This window comes from Neofelis nebulosa, chromosome 5 (genome assembly GCF_028018385.1).
Source record: "Neofelis nebulosa isolate mNeoNeb1 chromosome 5, mNeoNeb1.pri, whole genome shotgun sequence".
Lineage (NCBI taxonomy): Eukaryota > Metazoa > Chordata > Mammalia > Carnivora > Felidae > Neofelis > Neofelis nebulosa.
The window spans coordinates 22134873-22158685 of record NC_080786.1 but is presented as its reverse complement, the minus strand read 5'-3'; the positions used below and the strand labels follow the sequence as shown (position 1 = coordinate 22158685).

The following is a 23813-nucleotide window of genomic DNA, read 5'->3' as shown; positions in this document are numbered from 1 at the left end:
TTCGTTGCACATCTTCATTAGCTTGATCCAGGATTTTAGCCTGTTAACAATTGGTTAATTGGCAAATTGGTAAACTCCAGTTATCCATATACCAAACAAATAGTATCAGCTTCACTTTGGTAATGCTTAATACGATAGGAGACAGGAGACTGCTTCTCAGAGTTGTGTTTTAGTTTAATCTTTGCACAGTAAACCGATAGAAGCCAAAAGTTCCTCATTCCAATTTATTTCCTGCAACCTCCTAATTTCATTCAGATCTAATTACAGAAAGCCCATGGAGTATACTAAAGGGAAGAAATGATCACTCAGTCCAAAACCTAACTTAGTATTATAATAAAGTTTATAAATGCTAGCCTACTCTTTGTCCCTACAAGGCTTTGTTTGAAAATACATTTGACTGGAAATTTGCCATTTTATTACCATTTACCCTACGATCCATAGAGCCATTTCTAGAGAAGTGGCCCAAGGTGAAGGCTTTTCTTCCCAAACTTCAGTGTTCCTGGTTCTCACTTCTATTGAGGTGGAATGGGATTCTAAAGTGTTTAAGATTCTAAAGATGATTAATGTTCATGGCATTCAGATACTGAAGTAGGACATGTTTAACTTTTGTTTAACCTGAGCCAAGGCTAAGGTAAAGCTAGAACTCAGCCATAGTCATCCCTCTCCAAGGTTGATAGAGACCAATGTATCCAGTCACCTTTATAATCCATACTCTTAGAGTTAGTTAATATTTAGTGAACCCACATCAAGGATCTTTGGGATCTAAGCAGAGTGTATGTAACAGGTGAATTTTTAAATCAGAGAGATCCAGGCTCCAGAGAACAGCCATTAGCTGTATGGAGTTTAGCAGAACTAAAACCTGATTGCTGGTTGAGGGCTTCATCCAAATGTGGCAAGCCAAGATCACCTGACTCAAAATTGAGAAACAGCTTTTTGAGATAGAGCCTTCAGAATCGAGGCAACTCATAACTAGGCAGAGCTACTGGTGAATCGGATTAGGGTTCTTAATCAGACCTAAAAGAGGAAAGCGGTAGATGTTTGAAGGGTAAAGTCTGTGTAACCAGGAAGAAAATAGGAGATGTGACCTGCCAGAATTTGGGATGATAATTAGGTAGCCCAGTAAGAGAACAGGTTCTTACGGGATGATGGTGATGGTACTTGTTTATAATCCCAAATTGTTCCAGAAAAGTATTTGTGGCAGTCTAGAGAATATTGGTATAAGCTAAGATTCTTTATAAACTTACTGGCTGGCCATCATTATTAACTTAGATTTTCTTAAACAATAGAAGTATTAATGATTATCAAATAAAGTATAACTTTTCTGGTATTATTAACTGAAAATATATAAAGGATTAAATATAGCTCTAGTAAATTAAGTTTTAATTATATGTGTGTAACTCCACTGACCTAAGGACTGACCAGTCCATAGTATTTGGTAGGTACTCAGTAAACATTTGAAAAGAATGAACATACTGCTGTGTGATTCTTTGGGTTAACCTAGCTGGAAAAAAAATAATAAGTAAGTAGGTGAAAGTAATTCTAATATGAATATTCTAATTGTGTGTATTTTGACAATTTGTCTCTCAGCTAAAAAGTTGCCAAAGAATGAACCACAGAATCCAGGAGCAAATTCTGCCAGAGGAAGAGGAGTAGACCTTACTGAACCCACGCAGCCAACCAGGAGTCAGTGTTGTAGTAACTAAACCTCCAGTTTGAACTTGCTGGAATACTCTTCTGCTTCCTCAATGTTAATGACAGTGGAATTGGAGCATTTAACCAGCCCAGTATGACTTCCAAAAAGAAGAGACTTATGATAGAGTCAAGTTTCTAATACAGAATTATTTTAAGTGTTTTGAACTTAATTTTTAATAACATGCATGTGACCCTCTGACTAATGTTTCAGAAGTAGAAAGGGGGGATGAGAGCTGTGTGTGTATGCTTGTTTCCTTGGACGGTTAGGGGGAATCATTTCTCATCACCAGGGATAGAGACAAATGATGATGGAAACCCACAGTTAACCAGCCACTTCTATGAAAAAGATTTGGAACTTATTAATTTGGGCTTTTCAGAAAACATTGTTTTTTTAGAAGGAGATTCTAAGGATATTTATGCTTAGCTATGGTATTCAGGCAACTGGTAATTTCTCTTAGTATGCATACTTAAAATGTACATTCCACGTTTTAACAAATTAACCACAAGAAAACAGTGCCACATCTTTAGTGAAAGGGTGAAAAAAATGAACATTAGTGGCATCTAAATTACAGCTGTCCTGGTATTTTTAGTGGGGTAAAAAAAAGTCAAATATAATCTCTTGTTTTAGGAATATGAAAACTGATCTTAATGGATAGTGTTCCCTTCAAACATGTGAGCTCTTCAACAGAAATGAAACAAACCAGGTGTCTGTGATTTCTGTTCAATCACTGCTGGCCATTACATAGGTTTTGTTGTTTGGGGGCAGGGAGGGGGCTTTCGTTCCCTTTGGACGTAATATAGTCAATGCACTAACAATTATGTACATTCAAACTTGATTATTTTAAATTTGATCCTTAGCTGTACTGTAAATAGGGTACTGCACTGTAGTCTCCATATATGTTTATTACTTTTTCTGTAATATTTAAGAGTTGCTTAAAAGTATACAAAATGTACAGTTACTAAAACAGCTAATTTTACCTTTTCTCTCCCTTTGAAAGGAAGGGGCTCCAGTTGTTCCTACATGGCTAGAACCATAATAAACAACGTACCAGTAATTTGTAACATAAATATTGCCGTATGTTAGTAACAATCTTGCAGCCTTGTTTTCCAAAGTTCATTTTATTTTGATCAGTTCAGTATATTGCACTAATTGTTTTAGGTATTTTCATTATATGAAATCTACCATGTGTCAGAGATGATTTAATCTATTTAAGTGTTGAACTGCTAGCAGAACTTGTACATCTACAGTAATTCAGAATTAGTAAGGAGGACAGTTCACCAGTGTTTAGTTTTCTATTGAGGTGCTCAGGTTGGAATAAAGTGGTATAAAAAGCAAGCACTGGTTTTTCTCTTTTTTTGACACGGAACAGTGAACATGTATAAATGGTATGATGTAACCTAAAATATGCTTTTATAGTTTCTTTAATACATTTGTAAAAATGATTTGCATGGTATTGATGTATGATCCTAATATCTGGGTCTTTGAAGAATTGTCTGTACGTTTTCATATTCTGGATAATCGGAACTTTAACTGTTATGTCAAAAACTGATCCTCACTTCCACTGAGAAGTATTACCATGACTGTAATGTTGTCTCTGGAGCCAGCCACTAAAGCAGCGTTCACAAGTTCATGGCTAATATACTTGGCTGCACCTTCATAGAAATTTTTAGTGCATGATTCTTTTTCTTTTTCACTTGAATCTTTTGGCCCATCATTTGCACTGGTTGGTCCTTCGGTTTCTTTCTCACTGCAAAGATCGTGATTAGTCATTTCTGATGGAAATGTTTGTGCGTTTTGAGAATTAGAACATTTTGAATCAGATACATTTTCTTTTGAATTTGTAGTTGACACACATTTTGTAGATTCAGGTTTATACTGAAATAGTATATGGATATTACTTTCTGATTTAGTATTACTTGGTTCATTGATTGGGAAAAGCAGAGGCTCTTTGGATGGTAAAGATTTGTTTTGCTTGACAAAACAGGTTTCTTTATACACTTGAAACATTGTCATTGCCAGTGCAGTGACTTCCTTTGTATCCAGAACTTCCCAGAGTCCATGAGTAGCTAAAATAAGGAATTGGCATAAGTCATCTATAGGGACAGAGATAGTATGAGGTGCTGGAATAATGGATTTCTTCAGTTTGAGATTTCCATGAAACCCAAGTCCTCGTGTGGTTTTTATTTGCCCTTCTAGGAGCCCATGTGGTTCGTTTGAACTAATCATCGCTCCATTCTGAAGTAACCTCCTTCTTTCGGTTACGTTTCGCGTAGTGTGTTCTTTGGTTATGCAAAAGCCTTTTCCATTTCTGCATAAGACTGCTTGTACATTACCTAGAAGATTATTTGAAAAATTAATCCTAAACTAATTGTATCAAAGTATGCTGTTGACTTTATTAATTCTGTGTTTCAGTGCATAAACAGAAAGCAAGAAATGTAAAAATGTTTTTTACATGTGTGAAGTAATGATATGACTGAACGATTTATGGCCATTAAGATCTGAAACTGGAAGGCCAGTTTATCCCTCATTTTTAAACAACCTAGTGTTTAAAATACTGCACTTAATACTAAAATAACTAAAGATACAGACAATAAAAATAACCATCAAGTTTTTTATTCAGCTTCTGAATGAATATTTTGAAGAGCCAACAGTTGAAATTTTTTATAACTGACATATATTCCACAGAGCAGACATTTTTTACATGTTCAGATAAATGCCTTTTTAATTAAAAACAGGCATTTTTTTTGTTGTTTTTGGGTTGTTTTTTTTTTAAGAGTGGAGTTTGATCTTGAACATATTGTAGGTTTGGGTGACGTAAACAATACCACTGTTAATGTTGATATTACTAGTTACATGTGTAGTTAAAAAGAAATTTAAGTCCATTAGCCCTAGTAAAGCAAAAATAATATGTATTGTTAATGTATTACATTGATAATAGTCAACATTAAATTAAACTCTTCGATTGAAAACTGACATCTTAAAAGTAGATCATAGTTTGTTCATGGTTCAGATGAACCTGTGATGTGTGCTTCATTGAAATCTTAAAATCTAAACAGTGCTCTGAACAGATTAAGGGAGGGTTGTATTACCAAAACTTTCTTTGGTTTATTAAAAAGATACACAAAATTTGTTTTAATTTCTTAGAAAAATTATTTTCCCAAATTTTTAGGAATAGGATTATATATTCTAACATAGGCAATAGTTTTTCTTGATATGGAATCATTTATCATTTATAAAAGGTTATACTAATCTGAGATGGGGTTAATGTTTGGATTTTTTTTTTTTTTAATGTTTATTTTTGAAGGAGAGAGAGACAGAGTGTGAGTGGGGGAGGGGCAGAGAGAGGGAGACACAGAATCTGAAGCGGGCTCCAGGCTCTGAGCTGTCAGCACCGAGCCCAACGTGGGGCTTAAACTCAAACCAGGAGTTCATGACCTGAGCCGAAGTCAGACGCTCAACCGACTGAGCCACCCAGGCGGCCCAATGATGTTTGAATATTATAGTACCTTTGAGAATTAATGAGATCATGCAGAATTTACATTAGAATATTCTGGTTTCAAGCATAACGCTATACCTGAAATCTGAATTTTGCTGCTACAGGGGTTCGAGTCTAACCTCCCCACCTCGAGTTTTGAGGCAAAGAAATTGAGATTTCAGAAGACTAAAGTCTATACAACTAGTATGGTTGGACAGAAAGAGCCTAAGTTGGTGATGAAGCATTAGTGTCAGTGATAGGCTGAGCCCTATTGGCTCATTTGTGTAATGGGAATTCTAAAGATGATGTATGTGGAAAATGTTTTTAAAACCAGAGAATAGTAAGTGACAAAAACTACATTACCTCTTTTACATCTCTGTGGTTTGGTTATTAATACTTTGCATTGACTTGTCTTTTTTGCTAGTCATTCTAAACACTTTACAGAAGGTGAATCAGTAAAATAATCCTTGACTTTTGCTAAATTGTAAATTATTTCTGTACCAGCAAAGCATGGAATAATAGTGAACATGTCACCTGGGTAAACTGAATTGTTGTATTCAGAAGACAGGATTCAATACCTCTTTTAAATTAGGAAATTTCTTTATGTGTGTACATATACATGTAAATCGCTCTGAAAACACAGGGGACATCATTTGGCTCAGAATGGTCAAATCCACTGACTTCCTAAATGATAATTTGCATGTGGCAGGCCAAAGCCCTTTTAGCAACAAGAAAAAATACTTTTCTCTGTTGCACGATTTGAAAGGAACTTAATACAGTAATTATGTTGCTACAACGGAAAGGTGGTAAACTGGTATTTTTATTTAAGTTGCCTTTGCAGAGGTTGGTAAGCACAGCCTTAAACTATATTTGCCTTCCCCCACCCCCACCCCCAGTTGCTGTGTTTATTTTACTATTGTGAACATCCCTCTGGGTCAACATAATAGAACTTTCTAGAAGAAGGGATATTAAGTTCTGACTGCACTTTTTGCTCTACAATTTACTTGCTGTCTGACTTTGAGTTAGCTGATAGTTTGCTCACCCTGATAAAAAGGGAAATAGTGCCTTCTGAATAACTTGTATCCTTACCTATGTGAATGGTTCATGAAGGAAAAAGTGAAGGGGGGGGTACCCACTGTATCTCAGCTATTCATACATTACCCAGGAAGTAGAGGATACATAAGATTCAGGCCCTAGAAGAGTACCGTTGGAGGAAATAAAAATTATATGTGCAAGAGTTCATTTATATCCTTTGCATAGGTTGCATGTGCTGTCAGCTGTAAATGAGGTTGTTATAAGCAGTTTGGCTACATTAAGCTGAAAGCTAGGATAGACTAGTGAACAAAAAGGCCCCAGGAAGATGGGAAATTAGAAGATTTAAATAATACTGTATTGGGGCGCCTGGGTGGCTCAGCCGGTTAAGCGTCCGACTTCGGCTCAGGTCATTATCTTGCGGTTTGTGAGTTTGAGCCCCGCGTTGGGCTCTGCTGACAGCTCAGAGCCTGGAGCTTGCTTCCGATTCTGTGTCTCCCTCTCTCTCTGTCCCTTCCCTGTTCACGATCTGTCTCAATAATAAATAAACGTTAAAAAAATTTTTTTTAATAATACTGTATGTCCAAGTGTGTGGAGAACTGAAAGAGGAACAGATTATGACACTTTAAAAGGGAGGACAGATTGGCTTTAAAGAAAGGTTCTTGGAACATCTATTTGGAGGGAATGAGAATAACTAGGCAGTGGACTGATTTGAAAACCCACAAAAGTTTCTGTGAATCTGGGCACAAATAATTCAAATTCCTAGACAAAGTTACTAACTTCAGTAGTTTGGAGAGATTGTGCTGTTCAGAAAATGTTATCAGAAAAAAAGTGGAACAACAACAACAAAAAAAAATGCAATCTGATTTAGAAAAAAAAAAGTGGAACAGGGTTACTGGAAGAGGACATTAATTATATGGGGATTAGAAAAAGTGCTTTGAGATGATACTCAAGCTTTTTCAAGATGGCATGTATATAGTCAGGCAAAGTGTACCCTTATGCAGGGAGCAATGGTGTAGCTGCCTCCTGCAATTGCTGGGTTATCTCCAACTTATGAAAATGAAGAGTATCCCTGTAAACATCAGAGTGACCTTAGAATCCCAAACAGGGAATTCTAGATGTGAATGAGCAAGATCAAGATACTTTTTCAGATAAAGCCACTTACTATTGAAGATAACAGGAAAGTTTTAGAACTGGAGGGAAAAGGAGAAATTGTATATGGTGGAAGGAAAGGAGGATGCAGGAGTGCCCAGGAAACAAATGTTGCCTTGGTTTGGAAGAAACAGAACACTTGGGAATCTGACACACTTGGGCTTTAATAAATTCCAACTTTGTGTTTGATCTTCATTTAGCCACTTTATTTCCCTGAGTTACAGTTTTCCACCTGCAATGTTATTTTTTGTCAAGGTTATTGTGGAGATTTAAGAAAGTAATTCAATAAGTAGAAACTTGATAAAGGTGGTTTTCCTTTGTGTTCCAAGAAGGGGAAACCAGAAGAGAGGCTATCCACAAAAGATAGAGACAAAACTATAAATGTTTCATTTCAGACCCATTTATAAGAAACTTTCAAGAAAATTTGGGATGCCTAGGTGGCTCAATCGGTTCAGTGTCCCACTCTTGGTTTAGGCTCGGGTCATGATTTCACATGATCTTCCCTGCTCTCTCTCAAGTTTATTTTGAGAGAGAGGTAGAGCGGGTGGAGGAGGGGCAGAGAGGCAGAGCAAGAAAGAATCCCAAACTGGCTGTGCACTGCCAGCACAGAGCCCAACGTGGGCTTAAACCCACGAAGGGTGAGATCATGACCTGAGCCAAAATCAAGAATCAGGCACTTAACCAAATGAGCCACTCATGTGCCCCTGGGGGGAAAAAAAAGTTTTAAGAAAATTCTTATGAAGTAGATTTATAGGCTTAAGGAAGTAAAGAGCGATAACTTGGAGCTTGGGAAATGAATTATTGGAGAAAATTAGTGGAGAAAGAAGCAATTGAAAAGGAGCATGAACAAATGTGAAATTGAAACATGAGTGAGGTATACCTAAAATGGAATCATAACAGAAATGCATGTAAATGAGGTCAGGGAAACAACCTATATCCAGTTTGTCTACAGGACTTTCATTTTGCAGAAAAGGCTGAATTTGTATGCGTGGACACTAGGTTTACATCTTCCTACTGACAATTAGCATGAGAGTCTTGCTGATGTGGAGCTAGTTTTCATTGGTTATTCAAAAGATCCCTTTGTTCGTTTTGTAGGATGTATGAGCATGAAACTCATGTTCACCGTTGTACATCTGGAGCCTAACAACACTTTACACGTCAGCCTCAACTATCTGTCAAGTATTTGTTGAATCTATTTTCAGAATCAGGTTTGTATCACCACCAACATACCCCAAGAAAGGGAGAGGGAGGAAGAGGCACGTAAAAGGTCAGTGTTATTTAAGAATATGGTTTCTTCCCTGCGTAAAATAAGGTGATTCTGAAATTGAATTAGGTTTTACAGAAAAAGGATAGGGCTGGAAATAATTACCAGAAACTACTTTTGTTTCCTAAGTGACCCAGTTTTCTGTCCCATGAGCTCATTGTAGATCCAGAGACCAATCATAGCTTTACCAAATACTTTCCTATTCACAATTCCTTAATTGTTGGACACCTCAAGCCCCAGTCCTTTTCTTCTCAAGGTTACCAAGTGATTCCTTTAATCCTCACAGCCTCTTGAGGTAAGGGTAATCACATATTAATACGTAAGAAGAATGAACCTCACCAGTTATATTAAGGCTGCATCACTAGTACAAAAGTAGTTTCTGGGGCCTCATTAAAAGGAATTTTAAGAACAAATATTTATAATCTAGACATAAAGATATTGGAATCGATACACTAAGTCACTACTTTACCAATGCCCATTTACCATTCCAGAAATCCTAGGGCCCTTAAGTATAGTCTTGAGAAATATACTCTGCCTGTGCTCTATAAATGGAACAACAAACCCTAGATGACAGTGCAACTATTTATAATACGATTTACTATTTTAAGCCTACTCTTTTTTTAAAAAAATTTTTTTTTAATGTTTATTTTTGAGACAGAGAGAGACAGAGCATGAACAGGGGAGGGGCAGAGAGAGAGGGAGACACAGAATCGGAAGCAGGCTCCAGGCTCTGAGCCATCAGCCCAGAGCCCGACATGGGGCTCGAACTCATGGACCTTGAGATCGTGACCTGAGCTGAAGTCGGACGCTTAACCGACTGAGCCACCCAGGCGCCCCTTTAAGCCTACTCTTAAGACCTACTGCTCAGGAAAAAAAGATCCAAATATTACTGTTCATTGACAATGCAGCTGATCAAGTCACCCAAGAGCTCTGGTGATGTGCAAAAAGAGTAATGTTGTCTTCATGCCTGCTAACACAACATCCATTCTGCAGCCCATGGATCAAGGAGTCATTTTGACTTTCAAGTTGTAACTTCAGAAAGAGTTTTATGAAGTTATGGCCAGCATAGATAATTATTCCTCTGATAGATCTGGGCAAAGAAAATTGAAATCTTAAGAGGTCAACATATCGACATCAACAGGAGTTTATTTATTTTTGGGACAGAGAGAGACAGAGCATGAACGGGGGAGGGGCAGAGAGAGAGGGAGACACAGAATCGGAAACAGGCTCCAGGCTCCGAGCCATCAGCCCAGAGCCTGACGCGGGGCTCGAACTCACAGACCGCGAGATCGTGACCTGGCTGAAGTCGGACGCTTAACCGACTGTGCCACCCAGGCGCCCCAAGAGTTTAGAAGCAGATTCCAGCACTCATGGATGACTTTGAGGGGTTCAAGACCAGTGGAGGAAGTCAGTGTAGATGTGGTGGAAATTCAAGAGAACTAGAATGACAAGTGGAGCCTGAAGCTGTGACTGAATGGCTGCAATCTCATGATAAAACCAACGGATGAGGACTTGCTTCTTAGGGATGAGCAAAGAAAGTGGTTTCCTGAAATGGAATCTATTCCTGGCAAAGAAGATACCGTGCAGATCATTGAAATGACAACAAAGAATTTAGAATATCACAGGCACTCAAGTTGATAAAGCAGCAGAAGGGTTTGAGACGATTGACTTCAATTTTGCAAGAAGTTCTTCTGTTAGTAAAATACTATCAAACAGCATTACAAACTACAGAGAAATAGTTCATGAAAGGAAGAGTCAATCGATGTGGCAAACTTTATTGTTGTCTTATTTTAAGAAATTGTCACAGTCTCTGCAGCCTTTAGCGACCACCACCCTGATCAGCCTTCAACAAGGAGGCAACACCCACCACCAGCAAAAAGATTACATTATTAAGACCTCAGATGATACTATTTTTTAGCAACGAAGTATTTTTAATTAAGATATGCACTGTGGCTTTTAGCCAAAACACTATTAGTAGACTACAGTATAGTGTGATCATCACATATGGACACTGGGAAACAAACAAAAATTCTTTTCTCTCGCTTTGTCACAATATTTTCTTTATTGTGGTGGTCTGGAACCAAACCCAAAATACCTCCTAGATATGCTTGTATAAAAATAGACAAGTTTAAAAAATAGATATTTTATACATATAAACAAACTCATATATATGTCATATATATATATATATATCATATATATGTCATATATATATACCATATATATACCATATATATACCATATATATATCACATATATACCATATATATCATATCATATATATATCATATATCACATATATATATATCATATACATAGGGAATAAGATTCTTACACCTTATATATGATATATATATATATATATATAGTCTGGGAAGGAAGAAATAAAAGTATGCTGTTGTAAGAATCTTATTCCATATGTAAAATGATATAATATTTGAAGGTAGACTGTGAGAAACTAAAGATGTATACTGTAAATTTCTTAAAAAAATTTTTTTTAACGTTTATTTATTTTTGAGACAGAGAGAGACAGAGCATGAACAGGGGAGGGGCAGAGAGAGGGAGACACAGAATCTGAAACGGGCTCCAGGCTCTGAGCTGTCAGCACAGAGCCCGACGCGGGGCTTGAACTCACGGACAGTGAGATCATGACCTGAGCCGAAGTCGGACGCTTAACCGACTGAGCCACCCAGGCGCCCCATGTATACTGTAAACTTCTAAAATAACAAAGAGTTATAGCTAACTACCCAACAAAGAAGATAGATAGGAATAAAGAAATCAATTCAAAGGAAAGTAGTAAAAGAGATAACAGTATACAACTGTATATCCACACAGAAAGGAGGGAAGTTGGACCCCTCATCATGATCAAAATGGATCATAGACATGAATGTAAGAGATAAAACTATAAATCTCTTAGAACAAAACACTGGTGTAAGTTCCTGCAGCCTTGAATTAGGCAATGGTCTCAGATTTGACACCAAAAGTACAAGCATCAAAACAACAAAGTTGATAAATTGGATTTTATCAAAATTCAGGTGTTTTTGCTTCAGAACACAAGAAAGAGAAGAAACCCATGTAATTAAAATATTTCCTGATCATGTTATCTGATTCTGTGTACAGAATACTAAAAAACCTTGCAACTCAATAGACAAGTAACCCAATTTAAAAAAATGGACAAAAGATTTGAGTAGACATTTCTCAGAGGAAGATAGTGAAATGATTAATAATCACATAAAGAGGTAGTCAATAGTCAACATAGTCAACAAAGAAAAGTGCAAATCAGTACCACTTCATGCCCACTAAGATGGCTAGAATCAGAAAGACAGCACTGGGAAAATGTGTAAATATTAGAGCCCTCAGACATCCATGGCAGGATAGTGAAATGGTGTGGCCACTCTGGAAAATGGTGTGGCAGTTCCTCTAATGGTTAACTGTCGACTTATCTTACAACCCAGCAATTCCACTCCTGGGTATGTACCCAAGCAAGTGAAAACATGTCCACACACAAACTTATCCACAAGGTTCATGCCCACATTATTCGTAACGGCCAAAAATTGGAAACAATGCAAATGTTTTTCAACTGATAAATGGATAAACAACATGTGGCACAACTGTACGGTGAAATATTATGCAGCAACCGAAAGGAAAGAAGTGCCGATGCAGGTTACAACATGGGTGAACCTTCAACACATGCAAAGTGAAAGTAGGTAGTCACAAAAGAACACAAATCATATGATTACGTTTCTATGAAGTACCCATAAGAGGGAACTGTATGGAGACAGAATGTAGATCAGTGGCTTTTTGGACCTGGAGAAATGTCAGGTTAGGGAGCTGATTGCTAAAGCGTACTGAGCTTCTTTGTAAGAAGACAAAAATTTTCAAAAATTGAATATGGTGATGGTTGCACATATCTGTAAATGTAATGTACTAAAAACCACAGAACTGTACACGGGTGAATTGTATGCTTTGTGAATTACATCTCAATAAAGCTATTAAAAATAAAAGCACTGGGGAAAATTAAGGGCTCATTCTGTTTATAAGGAACTAGTGTGGTTAATTAGAAATGTAAAACTTGTGGTTTATTTGATGTTAGGGAAAATGTGTAATTATGTATTCTGTGTAAATACATTTGTTAGTGTTTTAATTCTGTGAGGACTAATTGAAGTAAAATACGAGAGCACCAAGAGAAATTATAAAATGCACTCTAAATGAGATGTGCTAAGAATAAAAACTCAAGAATGTTGGTTTGGAAGTGTCTGTTTCCACATGCACACATTCAACATTTATTCAGTGGCTTCATTATTGCACTCATGTTTCATTATAAAGCGAGTTTTTTGTTTTCTTTTGTTTAATTTCAGAGTTGTGATGGCACTGGTATTTTACAAACTTCAAATAAGAAAAAAAAATGCCCTTGCTATAATTAGAGGTCTTGTATCATAAAATACAAAACATGCTCTTGGTGAATTTCTGTGAACATTTTTTTGTAACCCATTTAAATTGCTTTCTTCCAGGAGCACTCTTTTGTCATTAATCACAACCTCCTTTTCACAAGCTGGATTTTTTCCCCTACCTATTTGTTTTTATTAAAATGAAGGATGCCTAAATGAAAACAGTTTAACATAATTATGTAGCCTGGAGATTAGATCCAACAAAAGTCTGACCTGGAGATTAGAACCAGCCAAACGGCAGTGATTCTGGAAGTAGTAAATCATAGTAAATTAGACATTTAATGATAGTGTCTAGTTATTCACTATCTCATAATTCTTCCTTTAATTTTACAAGAGCCTTAATGTGTAGTGACATTTTCTAATGGAGGTCCCAAGTCCAAGAATATGGGTCAGTTCCCAGATTGATCTGAAATCTGAAAACTGTCTGTGTATGAAGTAGACCTGCTCTGAAGCCATCTGGAACCTCAGCATAAAGCCTGAGAAATGATGAAAATTCTGAGGGAACTAACTGGCATTGCACTTGGCATTGTTTAATGGGAGTTACTCATCTTGGGCTCAGAACCAGAGCTAGAGCAGAAACAGGCTGACTTCCAGGGACCTTGACATTCTAGTGGTCTTCGTGATTGTCTGGTTTTTGTTCAGAGCCATGTTGATCACAATGTCCCGCTCTCTGAGGGCCAGCCTCCTCAAGCTTTGGAAGCAATCGCCTTTAGATGCAGTGTGACATAGCAGGGTTAATTTCCAGCTCCAATTCCCGTTACCTCTGAGACCTTGAACAAATTATCTCACCTCTCCCAGTTTCTGTTTTCTCATCTAGAAAACTGGGGTAGGGGCACCTGGGTGGCTCAGTCGGTTAAGCATCCAACTTCAGCTCAGGTCATGATTTCATGGTTTATGAGTTTGAGCCCCGCATCAGGCTCTGTGCTGACAGCTCGGAGCCTGAAGCCTACTTCGGATTCTGTATCTCCCTCTCTCTGCCCCTCTCCCACTCGTGCTCTTTCTCTCTCTCAAAAATAAAATAAACATTTTAAAAAATAGAAAATTGAGGTAACAACAGATACTAGGGCAGGGGTATGGATAGTTTAAGGGTCCACACTTGCAGCAAGTAATAAGTCCCAGAGATCTAATGCACAATATAGGGAATATAGAGAACAATACTGTATGATAGTCGTCAAAGTTGCTAAGACTAGAACTTAATTATTTCAACCACTAAAAAAGAAATGGTAATTATGTAACATGATAGAGGTGCTAATTGTCACCTGAACAGCAATCATATTATAATATATAAATGTATCATATTAACATACTTTAAACTTGCACAAGGTCGTATGTCAAATACATTTAAAAAAATAATACTTAGAATATATCTTTAGATATCAGGGTTCTTGTGAAACTAAATGAGAAATTAGGCTATCTTCAATATTCAATAAGTGAATGCAATTATTAATAATAACTCTATCCAACTCTTAAAAAGTGAGAACAAACTGAGGGTTGATGGGGGGTGGGAGGGAGGGGAAAGTGGGTGATGGGCCTTGAGGAGGGCACCTGTTGGGATGAGCACTGGGTGTTGTATGGAAACCAATTTGACAATAAATTTCATATTAAAAATAATAATAATAATAACTCTATCCAGGGGCACCTGACTGGCTCAGTTGGTAGCCCATGTGATTCTTGATCTCGGAGTCATGAGTTCGAGCCCTGCACTGAGGGTAGGGTTTACTTAAAAAAACAATAACAACAACGAATAACTCTGTTCATGAAAGGGGTAGTGGAAACCTAATTAAGCATCTCATGGAACTCAGCTTAACTTTTCTAAAACTGTTTAACCTATGTGCTTTCCATTTTGGCAAGCTCCTAAGCTAGAACTTTAACACTTAAAGTGAAAAGAATTGTTTCTTGAAATAAAATTCTCTTTTGGAGAAGAGAACATATGCCTATAAAATTGAGGCATAAAGTATTATTTCTCTAAAATCAAATTGATGCTAGTTGACCGATAAGCACACATGACCTATTGCAATTGTGTTATCAGAATAACCAGTTCAGACTGTAACAATCCTCAAAGAACTTTCCATTCTCCTGGAAAAGGGAAGTATGGGAAATGTCTTTTGTTTCATTCAGATCTAAGCAAATGTGCTTTTCCTTTATCAACAGCTGTATTGCTACCCCATTTAGGAAATTTAACATTTTGGTCACATCATTATGTATATGTTCCTCCAAAATTACAACTGTTTTTGTGCCTGCAATATGCATTTAATCTGTGGTTATTGATCTTTTCTTAAATTAGCCAATGGAATTTCTAGGCATTAATAAGTCACTACGTCATAGGTCACTCAGTATTTCTGGAAGCAAGAGAAGTTTTGCTGCCAGGAATAAAAAATAAATGTAAGGTATAGTGTGCACAACTCAATGTACATACCAGTGTTTGCAATATGCAATACTCCGGAAATTATCTGTGGCATCATCTGGGAAGGGAAACTCTCGGCCACACTAACACGCTTATGGATTCTCTTCTCAGCATAGGGATTTTTAATGTTGCCTTCCAGTATACAAGTAACTGCAGAACAGCCACTCCATCGAACCCTGGATACTTCTTTCCTTCCAAGACGTAAAAGCCTGTCCATTCTCCAAAATGCTTTTGCAAAGGCTTTGTGTATGTTCTCATACTCACATTTCAATGTTTTTGTCTTTTTCGTTATGGAGGAGAAAAGTTCTTCGATAGCTATGTATTCTTCTCTAAACACTGTGTGAAAGGATCCGATTATGTTTTGCTCTTCAGGGGTCATTTGGTAGGAAGGATCGAATCTGGAAAGTTGATGGAGAAGTAAAACTGGGAGTTCAACTGATGTCAGCTCTGCTGCTGAGACACCGTGATGTCCATCAAACAAACCAAAGAAACACACATTGTGTTTATTGCCAAAATTGTTCACTACAGTGAATTTATCATTCATGTCAGCTCTCCATGTAGAATTTCTATCTTCACAAATGGCGACACCTTTAATCAATAGATGACAGATAGTTTGAGGATGTGTGGAACTCCTATGAATGCTGTCAACAATCTTATAGTATGCTGGTATTTGTTTCTTCCAAAGTAGCTCAAAAGCATTGTTAATGCTCTGTAGGATTTTTTCAGTGAATCTAGAAGATGACAATAGTTTAGCGATTATGAGCTGTCTCTGAATGGCAATCACTGAGGGCCCTGGTTTCTTTCCACCCATCCACTGAAACCCCAGGGTGGCCCAAGCCACATGTTGCTTTTTATGGAGGAAAATTTCACGTACGTCAATTTCGTGCTTGCATATGGAACAGGGAAATGTTATCATGTGATCACCGACCTGTTGCTTATCATACTCTTCAGAGTCTCTGGATGGTCTGCCCTTTTTCTTCCTCTTAAAATACCTTCTTCTCAATGAAAGTGGTATTTCCTGGTCTGAATTAAATGTCGACTTTCTCACATTCCATTCCCTTGATTTCCAAAACACTCTGCAAACAGGATAAAAGATATTTACGCGCTAGGAATGACACAGAAAGTCTTGTCAGGCAGACCTTTATCTTTGCGATTTGCTTTAGTTCCTCACAGTTTTGTGTGGGCCTACCGCTGAATATTCTGATGCATCTTTCTGTCATTCCCAAAAGACCACAAAAGTAGGACTCAAAAAATTGGTGACTGAACTGTGTGTGCCTGAATAAAATTAGGCAAAGTCTCTACAAGTCAACTAGAAATCTAAGAACAAATACTCCGAGAAATCAACACAAGATTGTATCCCAGCCATTTGAAGGTATATGCTGAGACCTAGGTATTTGATTTAAAATTGGGCATGATTATTTTTTTTAAGTTGATTTATTTACTTTGAGAGAGAGAGCATGGGGGAGGGGCAGAGAGACAGGGAGAGAGGGAGAATCCAAGCAGGCTCCATGCTGTCAGCAGAGAGCCCGACTGGGGTCTCCATCTCACGAACCGTGAGATCATGACCTGAGCTGAAATCAAGAGTCAGACCTTAACTGGCTGAGCCACCCAGGTGCCACGAGCATGAATATTTTTGTACTCCATTTTATCTTGCTGAAAATATTGTTTTGTTCTACTTAAAGAATTTGCAGCAAAATGCATAGGAGATGCCCAAACCAAGCAGACTAATAAAAAGAACTATAGGACAGAATTTTTTAGGACTACCTGGGAAAGGGGTGTAGGCTGAGGAAGGAAAGAAAAGCTGTGGAGCTGAACGATAAATATCTGGACAGCAGGCATCCTTTCTTATACTACTTCCCAGAAGTATCTAGAACAGTACTCAGCACATAGGGCAATTTTTATCCACATAAGCACAATTCATGAAGCCCAGGGAAATGTTGGAGATCTGAAAAAACTGCTTTAGTTAAAGAATATTTTAAAACCTGAAAAATCAAAGTTAGTACCTTTAAATGTTTATGACATGCGACATCCCGTTAACTTCAACTCAAGTCATATAATTGTATGTGATGTGAGTACGTTTAATATAGTAGATGCACCTACAATAATATGCATAGTAACAGGTATTCAAGAATGCTGACAGTTGTCAAAATAAGAAATGAGCCCATTTAGTACTAATGACAAAATAATAATATGTTTTACATAAAAACAATGCATAATCATTTTTAAGTTCATGACAGAAAGATACAAACTAGAAATGAAAGCGTGTTCTGCTTGTCTCCCCAGCCCCACCCCTAACTCCCAAATCCCAGGCTCAGTTAACCGCCTGTTACCTATCTTTCCAAATATGTGTGTATGTATGTGTGTGTGTGTATCATTAAATATATAATGATATGATATATTAATGTTAACATTAATTACATAAATATATTTACATATACAATATAAATATGTCATCTTTTCTGAAATGTAAGTAGGGTCACATTTTGCATGCCATCCCAGAATCTGCCATTATCACTCAATACTAAGTCATGGCCTCATATTGAAAGTTGGAATATGGAGAGGCAAAACAATCTACTGTAAACAATGTAGACTCTGGATTAAAAGAAAATCTGTCTTGGGGCGCCTGGGTGGCTCAGTCAGTTAAGCGTCCGAGACTTCGGCTCAGGTCACGATCTCACGGTCCATGAGTTCGAGCCCCGCGTTGGGCTCTGTGCTGACAGCTCAGAGCCTGGAGCCTGCTTCAGGTTCTGTGTCTCCCTCTCTCTCTGACCCTCCCCCGTTCATGGTCCGTCTCTCTCTGTCTCAAAAATAAATGAACATTAAAAAAAAATTTAAAAAAAAAAAGAAAATTTGTCTTCACTTACAAACTATATGGCCTTAGTCAAGTTATTGAGCTTCTCTGACCATCTGCTTTCTTTCTGTAAATGAACAGGATTATTTTTAGCATCAAATGAGATCAATGGAGAAGCAATTGGCAATAGGGGACACTCAGAAAGTGCCTGCTCCTTCTACCGAACCATACCAAATGACAACATATGACATAAAGACGTGAAATTGCAATGCTTAGGGGAAATGTATTCTATATAAAACTAATTTAAGGGAAAAAATTAGTAACTCAATGGGAGAGGATTTTTTTTAAGTAATCTTTATACCCAATATGACACTTGAACTTACAACCTCGAGATGAACGGTCACATACTGTACTGACTGAGCCAAACAGGCACCCAGGGAAAGGATGTTGTTAATAGCAGAAACTGAATCTGAATGTTTCAGAATTCCTTGATGTGTATTTATTAATACGTTGTGGTAAGTCGTATATATCATTGCTTGGCTACAGTTATGTTAGTTTAACAAATAATAATAAAAATAAACTGGACATACAAGATAGAACACAGTTTATGGGCACCTGGCTGGCTAAATTGGGGGAGTATTTGACTCTTGATCTTGGGGTCATGAGTTCAAGCCCCATGTTGGGTGTAGGGATTACTTACATAAATAAAAACATTAAAAAAATAGAGCCTAATTTTGAGAAATGTATGTAAATGAGAAATGAATGCATAAGTAAAATAATACGATAGCTCTAGAAAATAGGCAAATATCTTTAAGATTCTTCCCAGTAGAATTTTTATTCTATATGCTATGCAAAAATCTTATTTCTAGGAAGGAAAATTTTCTATGATAAATGATAAATAAGATGGTGTACTATGTGATAGGCAAGGGGTTTTAGTAACTTTCATATATGCTTTGCACATGGTAATATGAAAAATGAAAGAAACAAGCAGAGCTCTGAAAAGTTTGAAATGTTTTGCTGCTTTCCTTATTTGTATTTAATTCCCTGAAGGGCACAACTGTATAGTAAAATTTTATTTACAAATTTGCCCTTCATAAATGTTTCTAGAACTATTAGCATATTAGTAGACCTTCCTAGCTTTGCCTCAACAACAAATTTTTGTGTTTTTTTAACAAAAAAATTTAAAAATACACAAAAATAGAAGAGTATAATGAGCCCCCATATAAACATCACCAGCTTCAACCATTACCAACACTTTTTCATTCTTGTTTCATCTTTGTCTTCAACCATTTTATTTTTTAGTTTCATTTTATGTATTTGTATTGGAATATTTTACCTTTTTAATGTTTATTTATTTGTTTATTATATATATATTTTTAAGTTTTTTTTAATTTATTTTGACCGAAAGATAGAGAGCAAGTGGGGGAGGGGCAGAGAGAGAATCCCAAGCACAGGGAGAGAATCTGACAGCACAGAGCCAGATGCGGGGCTTGAACTCAAGAACTGTGAGATCATGACCTGAGCTGAAATCAAGGGTCAGATGCTTAACCGACTGAGCCACTCATGTGCCCCAGTGTCTATTTATTTTTAAGAGAGAGAGAGACAGAGCACAAGTGGGGGGAGGGTCAGAGAGAGAGGGAGACACAGAATCTGAAGCAGGCTCCAGGCTCTGAGCTGTCAGCACCGAGTCCAATGCAGGGCTCAAACCCATGCACCATGACATCTTGACCGGAGCCAAAGTCGGAAGCTTAACCAATGAGCCACCCAGGCACCCGTCTATTAGAATATTTTAGAGCAAATCCCAAAATTATATAAATTTCACTGGTAAATACTTTAATCTCATCAAAAAATTTGGTCAGCATCCAATCACTTCTTCAATACCTACAACAGGCCAACTAGTGTGCATGGTGCTGAAGATGCAGAGACAAAAAAGGCTTGAAGCTTCCAGGGGAGGAGTTCACAGTGCCACTCATACCTTCATACAAAGAATTAAACAGGTCAGATGAAACCCAGGACAGTACCCAACCAGGGACCTAACCCCTCATCTGGCTAAGAATGGCATCATGACATCTGAGAAGCTGACCTAGAAAAATTCACAGGTGAGAGATATCAATAAGGTCCAAGGTCCAAGGCAAATCCAAGGGAATGACCAGTTAGCAGGAAGGAGGAAGAGGACCCACCAAAGGAAACAGGATGTAAAAGCAAAGAAGTAGGTGGAGAAAATGAGTACAAGAAAACGTTGGTTTGAGAGCATAATTCATTCCAGAAACATGCAGGTAATCCAAAGCACGTGTATATCAAAGCAAATTTCAAGAACCTTTGGCTCAGTTGTGATCATGTGACGTTCGGCGTCACGTCCCACTCATATTGCAAGACATCGTTCGTTTATCAAGTTAAAATTGGGTAGAAATGTTTGCTCCTCTTGTGGAACACTTGCAGAACAAGTCATTCACAATCCAAGGTTATACTGTACTGGCAAAGCTATTAAGCTCTTCTGGCCAAAATGTAGAGCCAAGATTTTTAATTGCTATTATTTGGTAATGTTCATGTAAAGGGTATAGTTTTTCTGAGGCTTAATGAACTGTTGGGACAATATATAAGGCACCCTATGACTGCGATTTGACATAGAGTCAATCCTTTACACCAGAAGTTTATTTTTCTGTATATAGGCACTAGCCTGATACAGTTCTCTCTCACCTCTCACCTGGAGTCATTCTTAGAATGTAATGTGTCATTCAGTTTTCAACAAATACTTGAGTGTCTGAAATATGCTAAGTACTGTTTTATTTGCTGGAATACAGCAGTGAAGAAAACAGGCATGGTCTGTGATGAAGCTTATACTGACACAAAGGCAGACAATAAATAAAGGAAGCATGTAAACATATATTCCCAGATAGGGGTAAGTACTAACATGAAAAATACAGCAGAATAAGAGCATAGAGAGGGATTGAAGCCCTCCTTTGTAAAAGGTAGTCAGAATAATATATCATTTGCCCCTGTACATAGTCTAACAGGACGCCAAGATTTCATTTGATAACTAAGAGAGTGGAGGAAAAAGAATACTGCAGATAAAACTGTTCATTGACTTACAGATGGCCAACAGACACATGAAAAGATGCTCAACATCACTCATCATGGAAATGCAAATCAAAACCACAGTGAGATACCACCTCACACCTGTCAGAATGGCTAAAATCAACAGAACAAGAAACAAGTGTTGGTGAGGATGTGGAGAAATAGGAACTCTTGTGCACTGTTGGTGGGAATGCAAACTGGTGCGGCCTCGGTGGAAAACAGTGTGGAGCTTCCTCAAAAAATTAGAACTACCCTATGGTCCAGTAATCATACTACTGGGTATTTTACCCAAAGAATACAAAAAACATTAATTCGAAGGGATACATGCACCCCTATGGTTTTTGCAGCATTATTTACAATAGCCAAATTATGAAAGCAGCCCAATACCCATCAATAGATGAGTGGATAAAGAAGAGGTGATATTATTCAGCCATAAAAAAAAAAAAAAAAGAATGAAATCTTGCCATTTGCATCAACATCGATGGATCTAAAGGGTATTATGCTAAGTCAAATAAGTCAGTCAGAGAAAGACAAATACCATATGATTTCACTCATATGGAATTTAAGAAATGAAACAAATGAGAGGCACCTGGATGTTTCAGTCAGTTGAGCATCCGACTCTTGATCTCAACTTAGGTCTTGATTGCAGGATCGTGAGTACAAGCCCCACGTTGGGCTATGCACTGTGTGTAAAGACTACTTAAGGGGCGCCTGGGTGGCGCAGTCGGTTAAGCGTCCGACTTCAGCCAGGTCACGATCTCGCGGTCCGTGAGTTCGACCCGGCGTCAGGCTCTGGGCTGATGGCTGGGAGCCTGGAGCCTGTTTCCGATTCTGTGTCTCCCTATCTCTCTGCCCCTCCCCCGTTCATGCTCTGTCTCTCTCTGTCCCAAAAATAAATAAAAAAAAAAAAGTTGAAAAAAGACTACTTAAAAAAAAAAAAAACTAACAAAGGAAAAAAAAGACAAACCAAAAAACAGACTCTTAACTATAGAGAACAAACTGATGGTTACTAAAGGGGAGGTGAGTGGAGGGATGGGTGAAACAGGTGAAGGGGATTAAGAGTACATTTATCTGAGTGTGGTTTTGATTTGTATTTCCCTGATGAGGAGCAACATTGGGCATCTTTTCATGTGCCTGTTGGCCATCTGCATGTCTTCTTTAGAGAAGTGTCTATTCATGTTTTCTGCCCATTTCTTCACTGGATTATTTGTTTTTTCAGGTGTGGAGTTTGGTGAGTTCTTTATAGATTTTGGATACTAGCCCTTTGTCTGATAGGTCATTTGCAAATATCTTTTCACATTCTGTTGGTTGCCTTTTAATTTTGTTGATTGTTTCCTTTGCAGTGCAGAAGCTTAGACAGATACCATATGTTTTCCCTCTTATGTGGATCCTGAGAAACTTAACAGAAGACCATGGTGGGAGGGGGGGGGGGAAGGAAAAAAAAAAGGTTAGAGAGGGAGGGAGCCAAAACATAAGAGACTCTTAAAAACTGAGAACAAACTGAGGGTTGATGGGTGGTGGGAGGGTGGGGAGGGTGTGTGAGGAGTATTGAGGAGGGCACCTGTTGGGATGAGCACTGGGTGTTGTATGGAAACCAATTTGACAATAAATTTCATATTTAAAAAAAAAAGAGTACATTTATCATGATGAAAACTGAGTAATATGTAGAATTATTGAATCACTATCTTGTACACCTAAAACGAATATCACACTGTATGTTAATTACACTGGAATTTTTTAAAAAATGTTAGTCGACTACATTTGTTGTCCACTAGAAATGAAAAAGATTTACCTGAAAGCACTATTAATTTCCATACTTATTTGGAATTGTTACCTCCCTTTGCTCTCTCTTTACTGCCTTTCCCCAGCCTCTGTTCCTCCAGATTGGATAATGATGTTGACAGCAGTAGTGGAGGTGGTTGAGACGGTGGGAGCAATGGTGGTGGTGTGGGGGCAGTGGTGGGGGTTCCACGGATGTGATACTACACCTCTCTGTGTGGGATGTTTATTACATCACCTGGAACCTCAGTCAGAACTCTCTTTATGATGCTGAAGGACTTTGAAGCAGGAGGGTCACAAACCGTATTAACAAACTTGTCTTTGAAGTTTTTGAAAAGAAGAATCATTCATTAAACATACTGTCTTGTGCCTCCATAAGAGGATTAAAAAATAAGAGGAGTAACTTTCAAGTAAGTTTTTGTCTTACAAGTCATGAGACTTTCAAAATTCTGATTTGAGAGGCTATCCCTGATGTATAGACCAATTCTCTCCTCAGTCAGAGGTAAGGTTTCTGAGGCCATCTCTCCAGGACACCACCTCCCACCTGCCCTGTAGGGCCTGCACACTTCATCTCACTGCCCCAAGTCACTGCCTGAAAGTTATAAACTTGTTTGAACTGTCTTTTTGTTTCCTGAGACTGTCTTCACTCCTGGCCAATATCTTTCATTCCTAGGTTCATAATCCAAAGCTGCATTCCACT

At 37.8% G+C, this 23813-nt stretch overlaps 2 protein-coding genes across 6 annotated transcripts in view; one reads left to right on the top strand and one right to left on the bottom strand.

Moving 5' to 3' along the window:
- Window positions 1–3028, top strand: part of RAB5A (RAB5A, member RAS oncogene family) — a 30438-nt gene extending 27410 nt beyond the window's left edge. For both annotated transcript variants that reach the window (XM_058729782.1, XM_058729783.1), the window contains exon 6: window positions 1588–3028. In XM_058729782.1, the coding sequence (XP_058585765.1) occupies window positions 1588–1703 (116 nt within the window). In that variant the 3' untranslated portion in view covers window positions 1704–3028. The remainder of the gene's footprint in view (window positions 1–1587) is intronic.
- PP2D1 (protein phosphatase 2C like domain containing 1) lies at window positions 2793–23335 on the bottom strand. 4 transcript variants are annotated; one of them, XM_058729777.1, is made up of 3 exons: window positions 23127–23335; window positions 15481–16544; window positions 2793–4026 (listed from the first exon to the last, which is right to left on the bottom strand). In XM_058729777.1, the coding sequence occupies exons 1-3, from the start codon at window positions 23147–23149 to the stop codon at window positions 3227–3229; spliced, it is 1887 nt and encodes a 628-aa protein (XP_058585760.1). In that variant the 5' UTR covers window positions 23150–23335; the 3' UTR covers window positions 2793–3226. The 4 variants fall into 4 exon arrangements, with proteins under 4 accessions (XP_058585760.1, XP_058585761.1, XP_058585763.1 ...); XM_058729778.1 differs by having other exon boundaries at window positions 15733–16544; XM_058729780.1 differs by having other exon boundaries at window positions 2793–3759; window positions 23127–23334.
- Between the last annotated feature and the right edge of the window lie 478 nt (window positions 23336–23813).

Bases quoted from the DNA above. Each gene is read 5' to 3' on its own strand.
- PP2D1 (XM_058729777.1), bottom strand. From the start codon at position 23,149: ATGGAAATTAATAGTGCTTTCAG. The intron at 16,545-23,126 runs GTAAATCTTTTT...TCCTGTTTGCAG, and splicing joins GAAATTAATAGTGCTTTCAG to AGTGTTTTGGAAATCAAGGG. The intron at 4,027-15,480 runs GTATGTACATTG...ATAATCTTCTAG, and splicing joins ATTGCATATTGCAAACACTG to GTAATGTACAAGCAGTCTTA.